This window comes from Anopheles maculipalpis, chromosome 2RL (assembly GCF_943734695.1).
Source record: "Anopheles maculipalpis chromosome 2RL, idAnoMacuDA_375_x, whole genome shotgun sequence".
Taxonomy (NCBI): Eukaryota; Metazoa; Arthropoda; class Insecta; order Diptera; family Culicidae; genus Anopheles; species Anopheles maculipalpis.
The window spans coordinates 3,271,200-3,295,569 of NC_064871.1; the positions used below are offsets into that span (position 1 = coordinate 3,271,200).

General features: G+C 44.4%; 4 protein-coding genes across 12 annotated transcripts in view; 1 reads left to right on the plus strand and 3 right to left on the minus strand.

Annotated features, from left to right (window-relative positions):
• The window catches only part of LOC126557483 (3-phosphoinositide-dependent protein kinase 1), a 386,951-nt gene that overhangs the window by 355,366 nt on the left and 7,215 nt on the right, over positions 1–24,370 (minus strand). The gene's annotated exons all lie outside the window — the stretch shown is intronic.
• Positions 1–24,370, minus strand: part of LOC126556978 (uncharacterized) — a 91,598-nt gene that overhangs the window by 25,267 nt on the left and 41,961 nt on the right. For 2 of the 4 annotated variants that reach the window (XM_050212564.1, XM_050212562.1), the window contains exon 1: positions 14,358–14,362. The exons of the other annotated variants lie outside the window; for them this stretch is intronic. The gene's annotated coding sequence lies outside the window, so the exon portion shown is untranslated. Of the gene's footprint in view, positions 1–14,357; positions 14,363–24,370 lie in introns of those variants that run through there. 4 annotated transcript variants of the gene reach the window in all.
• Positions 779–7,362, minus strand: LOC126556927 (NPC1-like intracellular cholesterol transporter 1). Its single transcript, XM_050212490.1, has 6 exons — positions 7,166–7,362; positions 3,626–3,872; positions 3,460–3,545; positions 2,827–3,390; positions 2,644–2,764; positions 779–2,569 (listed from the first exon to the last, which is right to left on the minus strand). The coding sequence occupies exons 1-6, from the start codon at positions 7,360–7,362 to the stop codon at positions 788–790; spliced, it is 2,997 nt and encodes a 998-aa protein (XP_050068447.1). The 3' UTR covers positions 779–787.
• On the plus strand, positions 13,221–23,363 carry LOC126556799 (liprin-alpha-1). 5 transcript variants are annotated; one of them, XM_050212315.1, is made up of 19 exons: positions 13,221–13,582; positions 13,787–13,888; positions 14,037–14,201; positions 14,940–15,014; positions 15,082–15,153; positions 15,221–15,592; positions 15,664–15,801; positions 16,007–16,357; positions 16,427–16,800; positions 16,880–17,063; positions 17,311–17,400; positions 18,325–18,515; positions 18,659–18,706; positions 21,466–21,676; positions 21,749–21,918; positions 21,979–22,289; positions 22,380–22,699; positions 22,797–22,913; positions 23,271–23,363. In XM_050212315.1, exons 1-19 carry the CDS (start codon positions 13,334–13,336, stop codon positions 23,355–23,357), a joined length of 3,627 nt encoding a protein of 1,208 aa, XP_050068272.1. In that variant the 5' UTR covers positions 13,221–13,333; the 3' UTR covers positions 23,358–23,363. The 5 variants fall into 5 exon arrangements, with proteins under 5 accessions (XP_050068272.1, XP_050068273.1, XP_050068274.1 ...); XM_050212316.1 differs by having other exon boundaries at positions 13,222–13,582; positions 15,664–15,789; XM_050212317.1 differs by lacking the exon at positions 17,311–17,400 and having other exon boundaries at positions 13,222–13,582.

Genomic DNA, 24,370 nt, shown 5'->3' on the forward strand with positions numbered 1-24,370 from the left:
TTACGATAAATAATGGCGGCGACTCTCCCTGAAATGTATGGTGCCTCTGACAGCTACTTGACAGTCGCATCGGTGAGGCCGCGGTCGCAGCGTATACGCATGCTCGAGGTGGGTGAAAGTATGGTACTGTCATTTGCTGTCGAGAGACGCCATTTATGGCTGTCAGATTGATAGTTGGATTATGCTGGATTATGCATTCTAGTTGGATTTCGTTTTCCTTGTGGAATTAACAACAATGCTGGCAATTGTACTAATATTTGTATCACTACTACCGAATATTGTTGAGATTCAATGATAAAAAAGATTCAAAAGTTATTATGGGTGACGTGTAAACACCACTTCATCGTTGATAATTTGAACGCCTTTTTCGTCATTTAATTTCCAATTCACCCATGGGTTAAGTAAACTAAAGAGTAAAGAAAAGCTGAACAAATAAAATAACTTTTGTCCAAACCTAAACACGTTGCGTGTCACTTGATAGTTGGATGCTTTTTGTTTTATTTTCTTAGTTTGATCATCGCTACACTTAAAGCTAATTGTCAACCCTCATACCGTTCGATCTTAATGCATCTTAACGCCTATCACGTAATATGTACACTGGAGTAAAAATACTTCTTAAAATCATGCATATGGAAGAGAACATGATCGATCACAATTGGAGTCGCTAGGCAATAGTTTTTCGTGAGATAGAACCGTTTAAAAAGATACAAAACCTGCTAAAAGCACTAACGACATCAGAGCACGAGATGGACCGGCGATTAGACAAGTCAGTCTGCCGCTAATTTCCCTAAAGTTCCGCACCGTTCGGTGTATACTTTTCATTGCCAATGAATGAAATCATCTCCGTGCCTTCGCGGCATGCTTTCTTTGCCGGACTGGGATTGTTGTTGATCGTGTTGAGACTGTTGAGCGATCCACTGTATGGTGCAGGCCCGATGAGGCTCAGTATCACAGGCAGCAGTATCGTACCGTGGAAAAGTCCGTACGCAATCACGAGTAGGAATATTTTGAAAAAGGTCCTATAAGTATACGCCTGCGAACCGGACAGTATTGATAGGGAGAGAATAGTTGATCCTCCACCATAGAAAACGGCCGCACCGATATGCAATACTGTCTCGAGACTTCGACGATTCCGATCGCCCTTGTTGATGGTCAGGAAGGTGTGACCTATATGTGCCGCATAATCGACACACAGTCCCACGGCAAGCTGGAGCGCTATACACGATACGAGATCCAGCGTAAGTCCCCACACCTGCATCAGTCCCCCAACGTTGACCAGCGTGAGCAGCACACAAATGAATATCCAGAAACAAATCTGAAGGTTCACTATCAGTACCACCGAGCAGAACATAACTCCAATAAGCGCAAGTGATATGTTGCGATAGATTTCCGTATCGATAATCTCGTCCGTTACCCAGTTGCCGAAAATCTTCGCCCACAGTGTTCGGTAGTGGTCACCGGTGCTTATGTTGCTGTTGGCCAGCACACCCTCCACAGCGTACTTGGCCGGCAAGTAATCCTCTCGCTCCTTGAACGGTCGAAACTTAAAGTCCATCGTTGTGACCGTAATGTTGGGTGCGGGCTGGCCACACTTGAGCTTGGTCGCGAACTTTATGTTCATTTGATATCGGCCTCCTTCGTAACTGAAAAGGAACTTTGACAAGTACTTGCGGAAGTCACTGTCGGTCAGCGGATCTACCGCAATGTCCTTGTCGTAGTGCGTGTGTACAAAGTCCTGAAACGAGGTTACCCACGAACTAAAGCTGTGCAGTATGTCAGTCCGATTTTCTAGCTGATGCGTAACCCTTATCAGATTGGGCAGTTCGGCTGTGTAGTTTAGATTACCAAATAACAGCATCGCCTCGTACCCTGCGTTCGGGTAGTGTTCGTGCGTTTTCACCACAAACTGGTTGTAGTACGTGTCCTCCGGAATGAACCAATTGGGGTCAAATTTCTGGCGCAGCTTTAACAAATTGTGCACATTTATTCCGGTCATCAGTACCACCGCAATTATGACCAGCGTTTTGCCAACGGTCGTCAGCAGGAACTTTGAGTAGAGCGCGTTGATAAAGCGATGCATTAGATTGTACTCGCACCAGAGCGAGGTCGACTTTTCGTCGTGCACGATCCACAGCAGGAACGAGTTACGCCGGTTAGCGATGCGTATTTCATCCAGCGTAAATATGGCAACGAAGAATGTGATAACGAACACGAACATCATAAATACACCGGCCGCCGCGTAGATGCAAAACGATTGCAGCGAAGGAATGACCGTAATTGAGCCCACGATGAACGCCACGATGTCTGTCAGCGAGGTAACCGTGATGGAGGCGCCGGCATGCTGCAGCATTAAACCCATGCGTTCGGCCAGCTGTAGATCGGGATTAGCTTTGCGTACCTTGCGATAGCAAGCCATCATTACGAACATATCGTCTACACCGAGACCCATCAGCAGGAATGGTAGCGAAGTGTGAACTGGACCGTAGGACACACCAATTGCTGCTACGATACCACATCCGCATATGAAGCCCATTCCAACGCTCATCAGTCCAACGGATCCAAGTATAACCTGCGCGAGTCGATGAGGAAGAAGAGAAAAGGTAAGATAAAGGAGGATTATGGCGCTGGTGCAACGTTGCCTACCCTAAACTCGGTCCAACTGAACTTTGATAAGACCAGCTGCATGTACACAAACATAACGACACCTCCATAGATTAGCTTGTCCATGTCTTTAAACATCGATTCCTCGCTAATGTCTCCATAACTGCAGAAACGAAATAATTGGTTAGTAATATTCAATGTATGTCCAACAATATCCCCATTCACCTTCTTCCTGCCGCATAGTAAATGTTGGTCTCATTGTTCGACAGTTCCCGCTTTGCCTTCGCAATAATCTGTAGAAACTTTTCCTCCCACAGCACAGCATTCTCGGTGACCCAATCCTCCGTACCGGCAGCATTACCACTAACGTCCGAATCGACTTCCGAAAAGTTGACATGCACGAACCAATGCGTCACCAGTGAGCCGGCGGACACTATCCGTCCGCTCCAGTCGCGCTTGACATCCCCTAGCAGCTCAGCAAACTGTACCGTGTGTCCGGTCATGGGGCTAACCGTGGTTCGGTTTAGCTTGTCAACGATCTCTTCCTTCGAGAGTCCAGCCATAACGGTCTGATTGTATTTCCACAGCTCCAACAAGCTGCTTCCGTAGCATCCCAGCTCAAGACGCTCCAACATTGGACAGAAGATGAACGAAGGAACATCGATGACAGGTGTAAAGAAGGGTTTACTCTTCTTTGGCCGACGCGTCGTTACCGATTGCTCTTCCAGGTCTTGTGCATGACGCTTACGGCGCGTCTGATCCGCCGTGTATTCCGCTATGAAAGGAACTCTACGCAGAAGATAAATTATGCGCTTAGTTTGATGTGCTAACTGTTTCCACGAGATTTCGCAATCTTACTTGTGACAAACGTCGGTCCACCCTAAACGTTGTCCTTGGCTGTTGTGAAATGTGAAACCTTCCACCTCTTCTGTTATTTTTGCAATCTGTCGACGGAAGATAAAACCTCATTTTAGACCAACGCCAGCGCAAATTGTGGTAGCTGTTGGAAAAGTTCTCCACTTACCGTCTGCAGAACCTCAGGCACTAACACATCCGGTGCAGTGATCATCACCGTCTCGATCCGATTACCCTCTTGAAAGTGCTCAATCAACCAGTTCGTATCGTGCTGAAACTTTGACCCGAGCGGTATCCAAAGTTTCATCGGACTCTTTTCTTTGTGAAACCGGATGAAACCCACGCTGCATACGGCCACCAGCAGAAAGCTTAAACCGATCGTTTTCCAAGCATTGTTCGCTATCCAGTAACCAAGTCTGAAAGTGGAGTAGAAAAAAGCAGAAAAAAACACACTTTAATAATCACCACATTCCAAGGACTGGTCGGTCGGTCGGTGGGCAGGGATTTTTAAATTCAATACGGCAGTACATCGGGGTTTTAATAAATAGCACACCAGCAAACAAAGACTACAGTCGATGATTATGGACGAAAGAAGTTCGAACCCTGTGAAGCATGTCGATGCATTTAACTGGAACAAACTCATTAGACCGGCCAGGTTGAACGTGATTAGAGGATCATCCAGAGCACAAGCAAACTCGTTTAATGGGAGCGAAAGAAAAGGGAACATTCTTCCAGGCGTTTCCTTCTAATAACATTTAATTATTGCGTTGTAAATCATGGCAAATGACGGGAATTAATGTTACGTTAAGGTACAAAATTGAAATTAATTGCATAAGTCATCGGTAAAAGTGCAAAATCAGCACAATTAAGCGAACTAATAAGAACACATGTTGGCAAGAAAGTAGCTCAATATGTTCTAGCTAGGCTTGCTATTGTCCCCTAGATGGCGCTATTCAAATATCACCTAAATGGCGATACAGATCAGGATATTGAGAAGGGATAAAGTTATGTATTCTACCCGGGGAAAAGATCTCAAAATAATGCTCAATTCTTCTCACAAACCAAATAAACTGTAACACTAGTAAAAATGTAGCACAATAATCAATCTAACTATTAAAACAACTGTGCAAATTTTGACGCGCAGACAATGTAATTCAAAATATAAAAGCGCACAATTGTATGCATTCTGGCTGTTATCTGTCCTCGTGCATGGAGCACAAGCGTAAAATTTGTAGAACACAAATATTTACATAAACCACGCGCCAACATACGCAACTGATAAGTCAATATTTGGAGCGGTTCCAGTGAGCTTTCTACCACTCCGTTTTCTAGGCCGTTTTCTAGGTGATACAAGATCTATATATAAACAATGTGTGCACGCGCACAAATAAATAAATCAGGGGATATTTTTTTGCAACTAAAACATACCGATAAGAATCGTCGAACATTATAGCTAGCGTACATCAGAACTGAAGAAGAATGGAACGAGCGATTCATTGCGAATCGCTGAAAGTTCTCATGCACTGGTTATCATTCTCGTTAGCCCCATTATATCATCGGCACCGTATCATCACGCTCTCGAGGTCCGATTGTTATTTCTTTCCGGATGTAGTAATGACCCTAAAATGCAATTCATGTACTTCATGCATTACATCGATTGTTGAGAATCGTCACTTACGAACCGTACAGTGGGCGGTGATAACAAACATCACATTAAACCGATGAGATTTCAAACGAATATTTCTTAACTAACGTTATACAGACGCACAAGAAAAGTCCGCAAACATTTCCATGTGTTGGATGTCTGTGACTGTTAAATCTGGTGTGAATTATGAGTTGTACACAACAGACAAATAGAATCCTATTTACGGTTAGCCTTAACGCCTTAATCTCTTTATGGTCTTCGTTTTTTTATTTATTTTCATTTATGGCTTCGCTACTGCACTGGAGCGATCAAATAAACGCATTTGTCCACTAAAGTCTGTATGGTGGACCAGTACAAAATTTCGATAAAGATCGCGTCGTAGATCTTATTGCATGCAAGGCGATATCCGTCCCCATCGTGTCGGTCAAGGTTAGACATTTTAAAGCAGCCACAATTCACACGGCAGTAAGCAGTTATGCAAACAGGATGTGTCATATCATCTGCCGATACTTTTACTTTCCTGCTTGAAGACTGTCGTGTTTGAAGTTCACACCTTCAGTCTCTTTGTATGTTGGTCGATGATCGGTACTGGTGGATCATGACTTAAGAGAGATTTCATACAGCTATCGGAAACAGATCAAGGTTAATGAATGGTATGTTTTAAAGATGTAATCCAACATAGAGGTCACTATATTAGAGGGTTCACATGATCTCATATCTCTCACTTCCGAAACTATCTTTACCAACATGCAATCACATCAGTTGTTAAAGAACAAGCGATTAAACGATTCCTCCCTATTCTTATCACACAAGAGTCATTATATCGCTTTTAGTTGAAAGACTTGCTACCAATTGTTGCCATTTGGTCCGATATCAATCCTCTTCGGCTAAATAGGACAGCGTATGGTCATCAATCATCAAAGCCGGACGTTTAGTGAGAGCTTTTAGGAAGATTTTCATCAAAAACTTAATCTCTACCGTGATCCCACTGAACATGAAACACTGAATCGATTTCCACATTTCCGATTACCTTGGCTGTAAATCTTCATTAGCTACTAGCCGTATGTGACTGTTTCCGATACACTTTTTGTCATTTGTGTTATCACACTGGATCAAGTATGTCTAGGCCCTGACAAACCGCCCTATCAGCTGGTGCTAGGCTTTATCAAACGTTTGATGGAATGTCAGCAGCGCTTCGGGACGAACATACAATCACAGATGTTAGCTAGTTACGCACCGAAGAACCGGCAATAAAGCCATTGTCTAATAATAGCTCTGATAAAAAGAACGGATCGACATTGCTTGCAATCATTTCCCTTGACGTCGCTGTTTCTAATACCCATCAGAGTTCGGTCGATTCTCGTCGGATACTTTGGAACCTTCAGAACGGTCTTTGCCTCCTTTAAGGTGAAGCTCCAAACGTTTTTTTTTTGCCTTTTTCCAGCACCTTCGAATGACAGTTTTGGGGCGAATGCATTCACATATTCAAAGCCTTTAATAACAGAGCCATAAAAAAAAAAAATAAAAAAGATTAGAAGATTGTGCTACGGATGTGAAATAGGAAATCATTTTAAATCCACCTCCAAAACCGGTTCCGATAACTGCACCCAAAAGCATTGAGGCAGGAAGCGTTGTGAGCAGATGGTTTTATGATTAAAAAACAGTCCGACTGTCCAAACAATTTATTCCCCAAAACTGCCGTTCGGCGATAGCATTTTTTGTGCTTAGGGGAACGAGTTAGACCGGTACCTTTCTTCGTTTGGCTGGTTTGTTCGGTAGGCGATAAAAATTTCCATACCTGTGCTGTTTTACATTAACACTTTTGCCGATGGGGAGGCAAGGATTTTGCTGTTCACTGGCCTTTTGGCACTTGGTAGTATGCAAGCAGGAAGCGTGCGACTTCTGTTTTTGGGATAGGTGTTATTTAACCTTGAACAAATTAGCCAACTGATCAAAATTCACTGTCAAGTTCAAACCGTTGCTGTTTTGGAGGATATTTTTGTCAAGTCTATCGTGTGGGCGAGTCTCGCCTGACCTACCGACCAACAACAAATCATTACTTACCGGTAGAAAAACTTCCCTATCGCAATCGACACGTGATACGATAAGCGTCCCATGAAGTTTAGACGATCAAAGTTGGGTTCGTTGCTTTCTGTGCCGGCACCCGCCGGATGAGTATTGGCGCCATTCTCGTGCGCTGGTTTATGCAGATTTTCCTCACTATCCGCCCGATGTCCGTTGTAATGTCCGTTTCCATTCATGTTTTTGCGATTTGTCCCAAATGGACTTAAGTAACTATTTTCTCCACAAGGTTTCGTAATCCACGGAAAGATTCAAAAGCATCTAATACGCGGTATCACACCCTAAACGATTTATTCGCCACTTATAACAATTACCCTGCCTGACGTGGGACACGCGATCAACAATGACACTTTTGGGCGCACAGATGACAGGAAAGATTAACTGAAATTGATACACACACAAACACTCTCTCGCTCACACTATTGGACGGATGCATCCGGGTGGTCTTAAGTGGACATATCGCTAGTATAAAATACACTACACAGCCACGCGTCACCTAACGATCACCGTTGTTCATATGGCAGGAACTAAACCATCGGTTGGCCACACTTTTATTTATTCATTCTGCTCGATTGCAACACTGTGAAAGAAAAACGGTGAGAAATTAATGTAAAGCCCTTTTTTTGCTTATTTAATTGGCTTTTCAAATACTGAATAAGTAAAGAGAGCTTTGTAGACAACCTCGGAAGGTACTTTGTACTTTAACATCTGATAACATTACACGCCTACTTTAATGAATCAGAGACGCGAGGGTTCAGAAGGTTTAATTGCAACCTTTCGCAGTTACATCAGGAATAGAGCTGGATGGACGAGTCATATCTTATGTCCGGTATGTTTCCCACCGCCAATTTCCCAATGGCGTTAATTATTCTTCTGCAACAACCTGCAAACTGTCTGCCACACTACCATTAGAGGTCCCATCTTTCACTGCAACAGACAGAGGGTGCTATTGTGGGTTTACTAACCACTTAAACTTTTAAGTTCTTTCCCACGAACACACACACACACACACAAACACCCTGTTATGATTGCAATTAAAAACTACAAAAAACTCCCCATTGTGTCTTGGGGAATGGGGAGGCGGTTGCATTCGTCATGGTGTCTCGGATGTTATTAAAAAAAGCTGCTTAATGTGTCTGCCGCATGAATGGGCCCGGCATGCGAGAAGGGTGAGTGAATTTAATAGTAGGTACATAGTGTGCGTTACTATGGTGATTAAACAGATCAAATGCAGTGTGTGTGTGTGTGTGTGTGTGTGAGTGAGTGACCCGGCACAATCATTCGCGAATAATGTAGAGGAAATAGACAAAGCCTACTATCGCTGTAGAATGTTGCTTACACATTTCCATGCCCGCAATGCTCTGTGGTAGACGATCTCCTCTGAGGGATGATCGCCTTATATTCGTGTCTCATCGAACAACCGACGAAAGAAGAACACGAGCTCAAATGCAATGCTTTCAATTAGGCTCAATCAATTCGGTGAACTTTGGGTTTGCAAGATCGCATTCACGACCATTCTGTTCCCGCGATAGGTCGTTTGCCTTGTTCTCATTTCCGTCCCTTGTGAACGCGCACAGTGTGGCAGAGAAAATGATGAATGACCTAAAATTATGCCACCGGGGCAGAGATGTATCGGAAAGACAGGCCCGATTCAATAACCGAATGCAACACGCCTCATCATAAGTACAAAAACTGTACAGTTGAGATGAAAATGGACTTTCTCTTCCAGAGTGGCGAAAACAGCTTAAATCCTTCGACGTGCGTCAGATTAATCGAAAATTTGCCTTTTTTGCTCACACACAACGAACAGAGAGGCCAATCAGCTCAGGGCGTTCCAATTAGAAAAAAAATTCTTATGCTTCGCTAGATTATTGTGGATCATGATTCACATTATTACGCACGCCCAACGCGGCGTTTCGATGCCGCTAGAACAATCTCTAAAACCAAAACTAATCGATCATCGACATCGATCGTGTCAAGTGATCGTTGCGACTCATCCTAATCTTCTTTAGGCATTCGATTTAAATTCTTGCCGAGGTTCAAACCCGTTTTGCTAGAACGTTCGGTTGAAATTTCTTAGCACAAGCGTTCCTGATCGGTTGTTCCCGCAATTCGCGCGCGTACGTCAGCAGCAACAGCAGTTGTATAGCGAAAAACTAGCATTTGAACATTTACACGGTTCGCATTCGACTCGCGTGAGACCTTGAACGAAGCCGATGAAGTTAATGAGATATAAAATGATGCTCAACTCGGCGGCACAACGCCCCCTCTAACGCCTCTCACGCGTCCCGGTCTGGGGCTCAGCCAAAATAAATCCGCCCAAAACTGGAAACGGCTGAAATAGCGAGACAGAAAGAAAGAGGAAAAGGGGGGCAAGGTCATGGTTATCGAGTGTCACCGAGTGACCCGCTCATGGTCACATTCTCCAAACGTAAACGAACAGAAAAAAAAAACAACAAATCATGCGGTCTTTGACAATTGGCGACGACCGTAACCCCGAGATTGTGTGTGTGTGTGTGGGTAACGTTAAGTGGACGGGCAAACATCACGTCCTTCTTGCCGCTTCGATGGCCGGTTTAGAAGGCGCAGTCGGCCACAGATGCAGGAAGTCATCGCAGTTATTCAAAAACATTTAAAGACGCTTTTGAGGCGTAACGCCATATCTTTTCTCTCTTTCATTCTACACCTGGCCAGACCGTACCATTGATTCATACTTCTAAGGTGCCGAAAGCAGACAAAAATTAAAAAAAAAAAAAAAAACATTGGCACCTTGTGTGATCTAACGTGCCCCAGTCGGACTGCATTCCCAATCAATTCACGACAACCGACGATTAAATGCATGTCAATGTCAAACCGCGTCAGGGGTTTCCTTTTCCAATTCATCAACCTTTACCGGTCTAAACAAATTTCAGTGTGCAGGACTACTAGGAGACACTCCAAGTGAAAGGACCTAGAGGACAGTTGCCGCTCTAATCTTGTCGACGGATCATGGATCAGACCTATTCCATCTATTTCACAGTAGCAGTATCAATTATTTTCGACACTTGTTTATCGATCAATGACGTACACTACTGTTTAAGATCGGAACTACCATTTAGCTTTGTTGGTTCCATTCACAACAACCTGGCCAAACATTTGACCGCACAAGCACAACACACCGGCTCATGAACCAATACTGGACGGGTCATTTATTGTCTTTTTGAATGAGGAAAACTTCCCCCTCAGAGCTGAATGTTAATGGCGCACAGTGCGTGCAAATATTGGACCACAAATGGCAGAATCAATAGCAAAATAGTCGACTGTACTGTAATACTGAGGAACTGTACTGGAGGAATCATCCGAAGCAGGGGATTCTCCGGTCTAGACGATGATAGCTCTTCGGTAACTGAAATAGTTTACTTCCGATACTAGGGACCATGGCATGGTTTATCGATTGCTGTATTACACAACATAAAGAAATTGTTCAACATTCGTGCAGAGAGTCTCCTATTCCGGTTTTATATGCGGTGGCCCTTCGAGGTGATACTGGATTTATTCTTAATGACTTTCTAAATACGGTTTTGACTTGCAGAAACCACGTAGTTGGATGTTCACTACGGGGAAACGGTTCGGATGATATTTTAAACCTGGTCCTGTCGTGTGAAGATCGCAGTCGGATTCACCACCGGGCCGGTATTTTCTATACCGGTAAAGAGTATTCTATACCGGTTTTGAACGTGGTGGCCCTGCGAGGTGATACTTGATTTGTTTTACAAAATGCAGATGTCACTGACTTGTCCTGTTACGACCCTTTTCCGAGATAAAATTCTCTTCTCATCAAAATGACCTTTTCCGTCCATCTTTCCGACTGCACATGGAACCGGTTCAGTCCCTTATGGTGAGAGACCTCCCTTGTTGAAGTTTTTGAAGGTTTTATGCGTAACGGATTACCACCACACACTCTTGGCTTATCAACCGAGGACGCACGGAGTAATCACATGCATACATATACTGTTCCTTGGCAAACGAAACTATTATGTGGCCCTTTTTTGGCATCAACTTTCATTTGTGATTGATTATGGCAAACGAGCGTCAACTTGTAGTGGCCGTGATGAGCTGATTGGTTTTACAATCACTTCACTCTGTGTACTGTATGCAGGTTTTCCTTGATGCATCTCACCGCATTCTACTTGCACTATAATCAGCTGACAGCTCAAGGCGATCGCTAGGCAACTATCCCGTCGGTTGGTTTCTTTCTCACTAGAGCCATCATCACAGCATCCTGTGCAATTCCACTGAAGGATACGAACAGGTTTCACCGAAAACGACGTGCCCTACATCTGCTCACTCTGCGACGAAAGGAAGCGAAAAGAAAACGAGAAAAAGGAATTTCCCACCCGAATACGTAACTACGCACCACTGCACTAACACGCCAGAACGGGATGGATTTACTTTGTTCGGCGCACGGAACCGTTTTTCAATCCAGTTTCGCAGAGTAGTACAAACGGATTCGCAACCCGGAAATGTATGGACGAAAACAGCAACCGGCGCCTATTTGCAATACACTCGAAACCAAACACTGTACCGTTTTTTTTTCAGTTCGTAACGCGTAGATAATCGTACAACTAGAAGACCATCCACGGACTTGCTGCTTCACAACCGGGTCGCGCAAAAGGGAGAACACGCACCAATCGCACCGAGGATGTGTTGTGCGCCGCGCACCAAAACTCGCGAATCAACCGTCTGTTGAGAATGCAGACCGATGTATAAGTAAAAGGTTTCTGACTTCGCGGTTTGGCCGACGACGGCACGCCAGACGTTCACGCGTAGTTCATTCTCGGGTTTGCAGGGGTTTTGCTGCGGCTGAAGATGGTTCGAAAAGCTCGGTCGGTTTGAAAGCTAAAGAAAGCTAGCCGGAGAATATACGAGTGTGAGTTCGTTTACCGTTCGATATGAACAATTGATAACCTTAGTGGATACTTATGAAAAAGTACTCAGTAATTTATAATCCAACTTAAACTATTTTTGCCAGCTAACGTACGGCAGTGCACCACGTACGTGCTGTTTAACGGTGTCAAACAAGCTCCATCAGCTCTGATAGGATGTTGGAGGACAAGAATGCAATAGAAATAACCTTTCCCATTGAAACTTTTTCCAATGTATAACAATTTCGTCTTGGTTCCTCCCTTTACGTTCTACTTATATTAAAATGTTTTTTTTGCTATTTTTGTCAAACAAATGGCAATTCTTTTCGATTTTTCGCACCGCAACCATAACTGCAGAACACTTGAATCCGCTTGTATAATCCGCAAGCCCGACAAAATGACAGCTGACAAATGAGGAAAAAAGATTGAGAAAAAAAGAAAAGAATTTACAAAACACAAAAAGCAAGAAAGGTGTGTCTCTCCCCGTGAACAGTGAAATTTTGTGATTACAGATATCTTGTCCCCATCGTGTGGTGCACGCATTCCGCAATCCGAATTACATAATGGCTGTCCGCTGCGACGTATATTCGTTACGGCGTAAAGTTTAAGCGCGTGGTTCGCCGTGTGCCTGCAGGAACGGGCTCTGCTGGGAGAGGTCGTCGGCGGCAGGGGGGACGACTTTGCACGACGGGACGGGATACTACCCCGTGTTCGGTGTGGTAAGGGCAGCGAGGGGGAGAATTGATCCGCGGTCGACGTTGCTGCTGCTGGTCTGCTGGTGCCGCTTCTCGGTCCAATCCGCGCGCGCGACCATTCCAGCCTTCCCCCGTCCCACCCACTCGCGCTATCGTTTCCCGTCGTGCCGTGATTTCATTCTACCTCTCTGCTGCACTTAGCGTCTTCCCACAACTCCCCCACCCCGCTAGAAAGGCCCTGCTTTGACCTGTGTGGCTGTCCACCGCTTCCGCCCCACAAACGCATGCACGCAATCACACGGGCACGTATCCCGTGTTTTGCTGCCCGGTTCGTGAAAAAAAGAGAGAGAAAGAGCGAAAGTGTTGGGAGTGCGCGTCGCCAGTGAGAGAGTGTGTGCGAAAGTGAAAGAGAGAGAGAGAGAGAGAGAGAGAGAAAGAGAGCGATTGTGCGTGTGAAGCCGGAGCAGCAGCAGCAGCAGCAGGCTCCAAAGATCCTCGAAGAAGAAATTTTTGTTTTGGGAAGCTGAAGTTTAAAAAAAAAGTGTTGCAAAATGTGGAACATGATGTGCGACGTGATGCCGACGATCTCGGAGGACACCATCTCCCAGCGGTCGTCCCAGTTCAGCGGCGAGGATGCCAACTTCGAGCAGCTGATGGTGTCGATGCTGGACGAGCGGGACAAGCTGATGGACAGCTTGCGCGAAACCCAGCAGCGGATGGCGGACATGGAGATGAAAATCCAGGAGGTGGAAAAGGAGCGGGACAGTCTGCAGCGCCAGATTGCGGCCAACTTACCACAGGTGTGCATCGGGGTTTTTTTTCTTCTTTGGATAAGGGACAGAGGGAAGCACAAGTGGGCATTGTATGGGCGACATACCACACCACGGTTCGTCCTGCCTACGCACGTCAGTCCCACACACCGTACACAACTGTGGTGCTGGCACACATTGCAGGCTTATTTGATACATTCTTTCTTCCTCTTCTCGCACGACCGCCACACGCAGGAATTCTCGACACTAACCAAAGAGCTAACGCAGGCCCGCGAGACGCTGCTCGAACGAGATGAAGAAATCGGAGAGCTGAAGGCGGAACGGAATAATACCAGGGTAAGCGGTCGAGGTCAAAAGTGCACGACGCCAAGACGTCCGATTGGCGCCGACCCGGATATCGATAGTGGGACATCATCATCATCATCATCATCATCATCATCATCATCATCATTATTATACATTTTATTTTCATATTTCTATACAGCTCCTGTTGGAACATCTCGAGTGTCTAGTGTCCCGGCACGAGCGTTCGTTACGCATGACGGTGGTGAAGCGGCAGGCGGCATCCCAGAGCGGCGTGTCAAGCGAGGTGGAGGTGTTGAAGGCCCTAAAGAGTTTGTTCGAGCACCACAAGGCGTTGGATGAGAAGGTAACAGGCGAAATCGTGATGGCTGGCGCGAGTAGTAAAAGCCGGTGTTGGTCGAGCCCCCACGCTCGCTTGTGACCATCGTGCCCTTCCTTACCCGTTGCCCTTTCCCATACACCGTCCTCTCCGGACGGGTAGCTAGCGTGGTATGTGTGTACGTGGTGATGGTGGACAGAGTGAAGATACCCAGAAAGAATGATTAATCGTGAGTGCGTACCCCGAGTGCGTGTGATTTTTTTCTCGTCTCTGTGGCGTATGTGATTCGCGTATTGTTATCATCAAATGTGCGTTTGTGTGTGTTTGTATTTGCCGTGAAAAAAAACGCACCCAAGATCACCCTTCCCACACGCGGTGCTTCTGAATTTGGCATTTAGATCGATCGTCGGAATCGATGGGGACAGCTACGTTTCCATTAGGCTGTATGTTGTTCTCAATACGATAAGACTTCGTTTGCCCATTCTGTGACTAACCGGAACGAAACTAAACACGGCAAAGCATATATTTGCGAACTTTTCTATTTTCTTATTGGCGTGACAAAAGATAGAAGAGAAATTACTGCTATGTTTTATGTGACGCAGGCCAAAATAGAAACCGAAAATATTGGAAAACCTAATTGTTTGCTTTCTAGTTCGCTTCACAAGCGGAAGAATTTGTTGCCTAACTTGCTAAAAAAAACCTAAAAACCCCGACACAAAAGGATTGGACGTGAAAAGAGCTAACATTTGTTTCATTGTTTTGCAGGTTCGCGAACGGCTCCGAATATCGTTAGAGAAAAACAATGAGCTGGAAGAGGAACTCAACCAAACCAAAGAGGAGGTAAGATCAGCTCTCGGCAAACTCCCGATCAGCTGGTCAACTAACGTTTTATGTTCTGGTTTTCTAGCTTCAACAATACAAATCCGGCGTATTGTCTAACCAATCGGATCCCTCGTTGGACAGTAGCAGTGAAAAGAAGGTAAATAAATTGCCGGTTTATGCCAACAATTGGAAGTATTCATCAAAAGTATCGTTTATTTCCGCAGGACGCTTTGAAAAATGGTGAAGCGGGAGAAATGATCGATTACAGTGCGAAAACGCACGAGCTTCAAACGATCATCGAGAAGCAGACGGCCGAACTTTCCCAGTGGCAGAGGCGGGTGTCCGATCTCAACACCAAGATCAACGAGATGGAGGAGAACATGTGCAAGCTGCAGAAGGAGTATACCAAATCGCAGGAAGCGTGCGTGAAGCTGCAGCGCGATCTGCGCGAAAACGTTGCCCAGAAGGAGGACCAAGAGGAACGTATCGCCACGCTCGAGAAGCGCTATCTGAATGCACAGCGCGAATCCACCTCGTTGCACGATCTAAACGAAAAGCTTGAACAGGAATTGCGCCACAAGGAGGCTCAACTGAAGGTAGCGCTTTTTTCTATCCCCTTCACTACCAACGTGTCGTCTAACACGGTATCTCTTTTCCCTCGACACAGCTGCAAGAAGGCAAGATAGCAGCGATACAAGAGAAGCTTGAACTATCGGACCAAAAGTTGGCCCAGTTTTCGAAGTTGCCCGAAATGGAGGAGCAGCTGAAGGCTCGTATGGAAGCCCTAACACAGGTAGGCAAGCAGGTAGGCTAACACGAGGGAAAGATCGCGTCAAAATCTTCTAACTCCTTCATTCAATTTTTATACGATTAAATCCCTGTAGAAAAGGATACAGAAACTCTCGCATGAAATTTGCATGATACCTTTGAATCGAATCGTTTCGCAGAAATACACTTTTTAACGCCCTTTTTTTCTCTCTCTCTCTCTCTCTCTCTCTACTCCGATGAAGGCACAAGAGCGGCACGGTTCCGCGGAGGACAGGATCACGCGGCTGGAGAACAGTGTGGAGGAAAAGAATGCGGAAGTGATGCGTCTGAATCAAAGACTGAAGATGAACGAGGAGCACAATCAGCGGCTATCGTCGACGGTGGACAAACTGTTGGCCGAGTCGAACGATCGGCTGCAGGTCCATTTGAAGGAACGCATGACGGCACTGGAGGAGAAAAATACGCTCACGCAAGAGCTCGACAAGGCGCGCAAGTACGCCGAGGAGCTGTGCCAGGAGAAATCCGATATGCTCAAGGAGATCGCCAAAAACCGGCTAGAGATGGAAACGTTCAAGCGTCAAATTTTGCAACAGGTACGTTGTGGCTCAATCATCATAACAAACAAACTGCTCACACCCGAACATGTGTTGGCTTTCGTTTAGGAAATTGCGTACAACATCCAGCAAACGGAAGCACTTACCAGAAGCTTATCACCAAACGCGGTCGGCAATGCGTCGGCAAACAGTGGCTTTTCGCGCAGCGGTTCGGCCACCTTCAGCACGCACAGTTTGCGGAGGAACAAATCGACGCTCGAGGAGGAACACTTTAACCGCTCGATGGCGGAACAGGACTGGAACAAACTGCAGCACATGACCAATGCACAAGTATTTGACGGAGGTGTGCTGGATGGCGGCGCGGACGAAGCGGACAATCTGTTCGGCACGGGCGACATTATCTCACCGACCGGGCACACCGATGCACAAACACTGGCCATCATGCTTCAGGAGCAGCTGGACGCAATCAATAATGAAATCAGGTATGCGATGGTTGCTCAAAAAACCAATCCAAAGTAAGAGCGAGACACAATAACAAAATGGCCTTATTCTTCATACCAGGTTAATACAGGAGGAAAAGCAGTCCACGGAGGCACGAGCAGAGGAGCTAGAATCTCGTGTCGGCAGCTTAGAGCACATGAATCTTCTAGCCCGCGGACGGTCCATGGATCGCCAGAGTCCACCGCTTAGTGGTAGCAGCACACCAAACAGTCCAAACCGGGACTATCTTCAAAAGTATCACACGGTATGTGAGCATGGTTTTTTGGACTATTTTTGCAGTTTTGGACAAAATTTAGGATAGTTTTTTTTTCGACCTTAGTTTAAGTTTAGTTTCGTACTCGCGGTCAGAGATTCTTTTGGCCTGTTGTTGGCATATTGGTACACTATGCCTGAAAAAAGCGTATTGACCTTGATTTTTTACATTAGATTTTGAGTTTGATTCATTCGATCATTATGTTCTCTTTCTCTTACCCGTCTGCTTATCGTTACAGGCGCCAGCGTCGATGTCGCCAGCGCATTTGCATCAATACGTTACCACTTTGAATCAAGTTCCGTTGTCCGAATCGTTACCCTCTAGCCAAGTGAGTGGTTCCGGCATGGAAGTGATCGTTTGTTTTTCGAAACTTGCTACCTTGCTTATCAGAACTTTGTAGTAGTTTTGTTTGTTTAAATTTTCGATTTTAATTTAAAGATTGGCAATGGTGGCGTGTGTGAATTTCATGCTTAATGTTTCTTTTTTTTTTGTTACTTCATGATGGACAGTATCGGACAAATCTTTAGAACCATCTATTTTGCACATTAAACGCAAATAAAATAAGACCATCAGCGATTGCACATCAAGTAAAAAACAGAATGTGAAGCCAATTTCCGACGAACTCACTTAGTTTTTTTTCGGGTAACTTAAGTTGAACTTTTTGGAAACACATTCCTGATATTGAATGAATGATGTCTTGGTGATAAGAGAACTCTAGTTCTTAAGAGACTAGCCTGCCTAATCCAAACTACCCAACAAATTATTTTTCAGGTTAATGTGATAAGTAATAAAGCTGACAAGTGATTTGAATTGTAACCAAAATAGATGGTATTAATGTTATGTCCGCCACTGTAGCTGATTGTTTCTTTCTTTTTGAGCTTTTGTGATTGGTTTCTACTTAGGTCGATGTTGTTGATGTTTGTTACAATGCTTTAATTGTTTCCCGGATGGGAGGGAATTATGTAGAAGCTTGTAGAAAGCCTCCTGAAACGTAGTAGTGTTTGCCTTTGGAGTCAAAACACGCGACAAAAACGTGACATTTGATTTGATTTGTTTTGAATTATTTTTGCGTTCCACTAATGTGTTATCAATGGTGCTTAGTTTCCGTAACATTAACCAAACATTCACCTAGTATGTGCACTAGGAAGAAAGAAGGAGGAGGAGAGGGGGGGGGAGGGGGGTGGAATGCAAGCTTTCGAATCCATGCTGGCTTGCTTGAAAAATTGACTAAACGATTGCATCTTTGCATTAGGTACAGCTGGCGCATCTTCAGTCGGAATTGCAGCACGATGACATGGGCAACGCAGATCACGACATGTCGGCAGGTGGTATTGGTGGAGGTGACACTAGTTCAGGAGGAACCATATCTCCGGCCACCGCACGCACGATGCGACTGGAACGTTTCGCACTAGCACTAGCTCACAGCCAAGAGGAGTTAAAACGGTAAGTGAAGTAGTTTCAAAGACGGTCCGGGGTATCATTAATCAAGTTTACAATTGTCACCTATTTACGCTACCAATAACGTTCATCGGTGTGTACTTTAAATGATGTTTTCTACTCTTACTTTACACTGCCGCAATTGCCAGACGATCGCAAGGAGTCGTGCATGGATCGGAATTTCCGAGCGAGTCCAGGTCATTATCATTTAAGCTTTACGGTACCAAACCACCCGTTCGTTTGCACGAACATTCGAAACAGAATCGCTACAACAGTACGCTGACCAGTGCCATGCTACATACTCGTATGCAGCGCTTTCAGAACGTGTCTAGGTTGTTAACCAATCCTTCCTCGGTTCATCATCAGCCCGTTCATCCATCTGCTCATCGGTTTTATGCACCACAGTCTTTCGCCGGTCGTGCGCCCTACCGGGGGAAAGTAAAATTTCGGCTTCCACCTTCCACGACCGCATTGGTTTCTGGGAGCGAGCCTCCGGTGGCCTTCCGTCACCAGCGTTACTATCACAACCATCCATATCTTTCCAATCGATACCACCATTCACAGCCTGTTGGGCCTGCAGGGACAAACGTCCTATACTCGTCCTTCCATTCACAGCATCGACAGGTGCAGCAGCCATTGTATCAGCATCTACATCAGCAACAACAACAACAACAGCAGCAGCAACTGCAACATCCACGTTTTCATTTACCACATCCATCTATCTCGCTGTTGCGAAGCCAGGCAGGAGATAATGTTACATTGCGCCACCGGACGCGTCAATCGTTGCAAGAACAATTGCGGCATGCGAATGTCTTTGACACGCATCGGCCTCCACTAGAGCGACACGTTTCCTTTTCGCGCAGTAGTAACAGGTTTCGGTACATGGCGCCGCCGGCCGCCGCCATTGATAGCAATCGCAGGGTGATCGTAGAACCACCACAACCACGATCGATGCTACAGTTAAATCTAAAGCGTGAGCTAGCTTACAGCCGACACTTTCCGACACGGTTGATCTCAAACATGCCCCTGATCGGGACGGCCAATGAGTCGATGATCATCATCAACAACTCACCGTTCGCACTGACCGATCGGAGGTTTGGCATTTTGCACCATTGCACCATGTCCGATTCGTATGTGTAGCAATCAATTTTTCTGGGAGGCGTATTTTCCTTGGAAATAACCATATTTAAAATGAACCTGGCATTACAAGGGTATGTCCAGTGTTGAGACTGACATTTGTTAATGTGTTCTAACTAGGATACCAGCTATATTCGATGTACAACAGCTTCCTTGACACAAACAACACATGTTGACCGTTTTTCGTTTTAGTGGTGAAATAGAGAATGAATTAAATTTGTGGGGTTGTCCTTTTTTTTGTTGTTAGCGGAGGGTTTTTGGTCTTTTACCTATCCACAGGAGTGCAGTGGTAGATTCTTCTTTTCTCTACCGTCATGTTGTTTGTAACACCAATGGTGTAGAGAAATGTTGTGTTGATGAAGGCTTTGAATACGATGTAAGTCTTCTATTACTTACTATTTTTGTACGTTAAAAGAAACGTGTATTTTCCCGCTGTGTTAGTAAAGAGTCGGACCCAATGCACATTGGCATGTCGAACGAGTAATCAATCACGACCTTCGTACATCTCACCTATCGCTCATGAATTTGAATATATCCCAGTGTTTGTATCCGTTTTTTTTAGGAACGAACATAGAAACTGCTCCAACAATGTTAGTAGTATTAAGTGTTTAACTTCATCCGTGGTGTTTTACGTGTACCAGAAACAGTTAAAGTTTTTTTTTCTTTTGTAAACTGTGAGACTACAATTAGCACTACATTAGTTTCGCAGTACCGGATTGGACATCAATCCAACCAATTAGCACCATTTTGTTTTAAAAGCCGTTTATCAGTTTAAGCGTAGCCTCTCTCATACAAGTTTTGGTTCTTGCTGGCTGTGCCTTAAGCACAGCCTTAAGCTTAAGGCAACTAACAATTTTTGCCATCTTTTCGTGTAGTGCATTACTTAATTCATGTGAATAACGTAGGTCTATAACAACAATTTTGGATGTTGTCTTCTTATAGACCTAACAAAAATTTGTTTCTAGCTCAGTCCTGTCATGTGTTCAGTGGCTGCTACATCTTTTATATATAATTCTAGACAATTACGCTATTTGAGTGGCTTCTCATAATGCCTTTTATCGACGACCAACTGCTTAGGCATTTACTCTTCCATCTGGGGCTCAAGAGGAGTCTCAAGTAATGTTATTTTCCTTGATGTAATATTGCATATAGCTGCCAAGAATTTTATAACTAAAAAGATAACAGAAGCATTGTTAAAGATCCACCGTAAGAATAAAAATCTATTAAAACATACTTTCAAATTCTTAAAGGGGATCTGCATGGATACTTTTCTTCGTAAGGTAAAAATAGTAAGAAATGCTCATCCGGTCTGAAATAATAAAAAAAACACCACGGGTCAGGTTAAAGACTCAACTGTAACTGCTAGTCCAACAATCAGTTAATCGGGCTGGTTTTTAATGTTCTTGGTTCAATGTAGATACATCGCTAGTCTCTTTGGGCAACTAAGGACCCTTGGAAAGTTTTCGTTATGTTAACACTGCACAGTGAAGATCGGAATCAAATACGAAATTATTAAAAATTTAACATTCTGGAACCAAATATCAAAATTGGCTGACTGATTTGATTTTAAATTCATGTGCAGAATACTGTGTTACTAGGGACGCTAGCTGTAATCCCTAAAAATGCTAAAACAGCACCTACAAAACGGGTACCCAATGTGTTTGGCTACATGGGCGTTCCGTTTTTTCGTATAATATTTTGCGATTGGTCACGTAGTTGTTGGTTTTATGCGATTTTTGTAAATGATAACAAATTTCGTATCATAAATTTTCTCACAAAGTACACGTTTCTTCACATTTCTCCGCGTTCATCATTGCAGGAACCATTTTGTACCCAGTAATACGTACGGAATGTCACCGCTCAATTCACGCCATGGAAGCCAGGAATCGTTGAAACACTTAAGTATGGTTAGCTCACTAAGTTCTCTGCAAACGCCAACCGCCAGCCGGGGAGGAGATGCCGTATCGGCGGCACAGAAGAAGAAGGGCATCAAGTCCAGTTTGGGACGGTTCTTTAGTAAAAAGGAGAAGGTAAATTAAAGCTTCTTGTGTTGCTCTTTTTATGTGGGTTTTAATTAATAGTATTTTTTCCACTTTTTACAGGTTAAGGGCGTTAAGGATTCCTCTATGCCAGACGGTTCTACCAGCATGATGTCCATGAGTGGGCTATCGCTTATCAGCGACATTGATTCCACGTACGATAATATCAGCGTATCTGGCTACAAACCACCGGGCAAGTCGAATCCGATCGATTACACCCGGCAGAAGAAAAAGTATGTCGTCATGAAGAATTGTTTGGTCCTATTTTACAACGTTTTTCTTGATTGTTGCAGGGAACACGACTACAGACACGATCTGCTGGGTGAAGCGATGAAAGCTGGCACACCGTTCGCACTGTGGAACGGACCAACGATCGTGGCCTGGCTGGAGCTGTGGGTCGGTATGCCGGCCTGGTATGTGGCGGCTTGCCGTGCCAACGTGAAATCTGGTGCCATCATGAGCGCGCTGAGCGATACGGAGATACAGCGTGAAATCGGTATCAGCAATCCACTGCACCGGCTAAAACTACGTCTTGCCATACAGGAAATGGTGTCTCTGACGTCACCATCGGCCCCACAAACTACACGAACAACGCTGGCATTTGGTAGGCTATCTTCTCAATTCCCAAAACACGACTGGCGAGTAACATGGGGAAGTAACGCACCTCTTTGTATCTTCTCTACCATCTCTACAGGAGACATGAATCACGAATGGATAGGAAACTATTGGTTGCCTAGCTTGGGTCTACCTCAGTACCGTACGACGTTCATGGAGTGTCTGGTGGACGCTCGCATGCTCGATCACCTCAATAAAAAGGACCTGCGCGGCCAGCTGAAGATGGTGGACAGCTTCCATCGGACGAGCCTGCAGTACGGCATATCCTGCCTGAAGCGACTAAACTACGATCGTACCGCGCTCGAGGAACGACGAAAGGCGTCCGAAAACAGTCTCAGCGATGTGCTGGTGTGGACAAACGATCGCACAATGCGGTGGGTGCAGAGCGTTGGGTTGAAGGTACTCACCTTTTTGTTGTTTTTGTTGTTGTTGTTTGGGATCTCTTCTTCCGGACTGGTTTACTAATCCATCCATTCGATATTTGTTTAAATTGCAGGAGTATGCCAACAATCTGCTCGAGTCCGGCATACACGGCGCACTGATAGCGTTAGACGAAAGCTTCGATGCTAATTCCATGGCCCTAGCATTGCAAATTCCAACACAAAACACACAGGTAAGTGTGCGATACCAGGCCTAGGCCGGCCTGGAATCATTGGTCACTGATGCGCCATTTTTCCTGTCTAAAAACCCCCTCTTGTATGTCCTCGTGCGTTCCTCTCCTATCTAGTGTTGCGCACATAATGATTTCTCGTCTCTCTTCGGTTTTTTAAATAGTTTTTGCGAGCTTTTTCACTTCCACATATTCTTAAACTCTTTCTGTGCCCTTTACCTTATCCTTTAACCGATCCCCATCCTGTCCTCCTTCTTAGCCGTACACGTTAACGGTTAGATATTGTTAAACCTTTAAGGCGTTAAATTTTATAAAATATCAATAATAATAATTTGTTTTCTTTCCAATTTTCTATTCCAGGCTAGACAAATTTTAGGCACGGAATTTAACAAACTACTCGAACTGTCGACCGAACGGCGCACGGATCGAGATTCAATCAAATCTTGACATAATCCTAGTCATCCTAGTCTAAATGGATAATAAGTATGCTAATATAAAATAATGATAATAATATAAAGTAATAATAATATAATAATAATGATAATAACATAGCATTATTATTATCATGAGTAATGAAAATATTAATACTAATATTAATACTATAACGATAAAACACCTACCTACTAACAGGCGGATCACTGCGCAAAAAAATGGGCGAGGAGAATGGACAAGAAGGCAGGGAGGAAAAAATAGTATTTTATGGGAATAATAAGAGGAAAGTCAAGCTAAAGGAAAACAAAAGGACAAACCACACACCAAGCCAGTGAAACGGTGAATTTGAGTGCGTGTGTTTGTGTGCGGTGAAAGTCGAATATTCAAACACAAAGATACATACCAGCAGCATTAGCAAAACAAATGATTTAGTAGGCAAACGCATACCGTTGGGAGGAAAAGATGGGGTGAGGTTGGGAACTGGGAACCGGGGGGGCTTAGAGATATAATAGAGGGAAACAATATACATATATATATATATATATATATATATATATATATATATATATATATATATATATATATATATATATATATATATATATATATATATATATATATATATATATATATATATATATATATATATATATATACATATATATATATATATATATCATATATTATATATACATACATGTCAAGCGGGCAGGCGCGCGGTTAAGGGACGGTGAAGAGTTGGGATGGACGATGGAAACTTGGTAATACAACATTGTCAAATACATTTAAGGCAAAAGCGCACGCATCACCTTGGGTCGGGTCGGGCTAGCCAGGTTCGCAGCTATGTTTATATGATAGGACAAAACGCAAACACACACATACGAACAGAGAGACAGGTGGGTACCCAAGTGAACAAGGCGCAGAGGAAAGGGAAGAACAATAGGAAACTGCAGGGAATGTGTGTGTGTGCGTGTGTCAGCATGCAGACCGACCACATAATAGGAGGATGCAGCTGTACATTTGCTGCC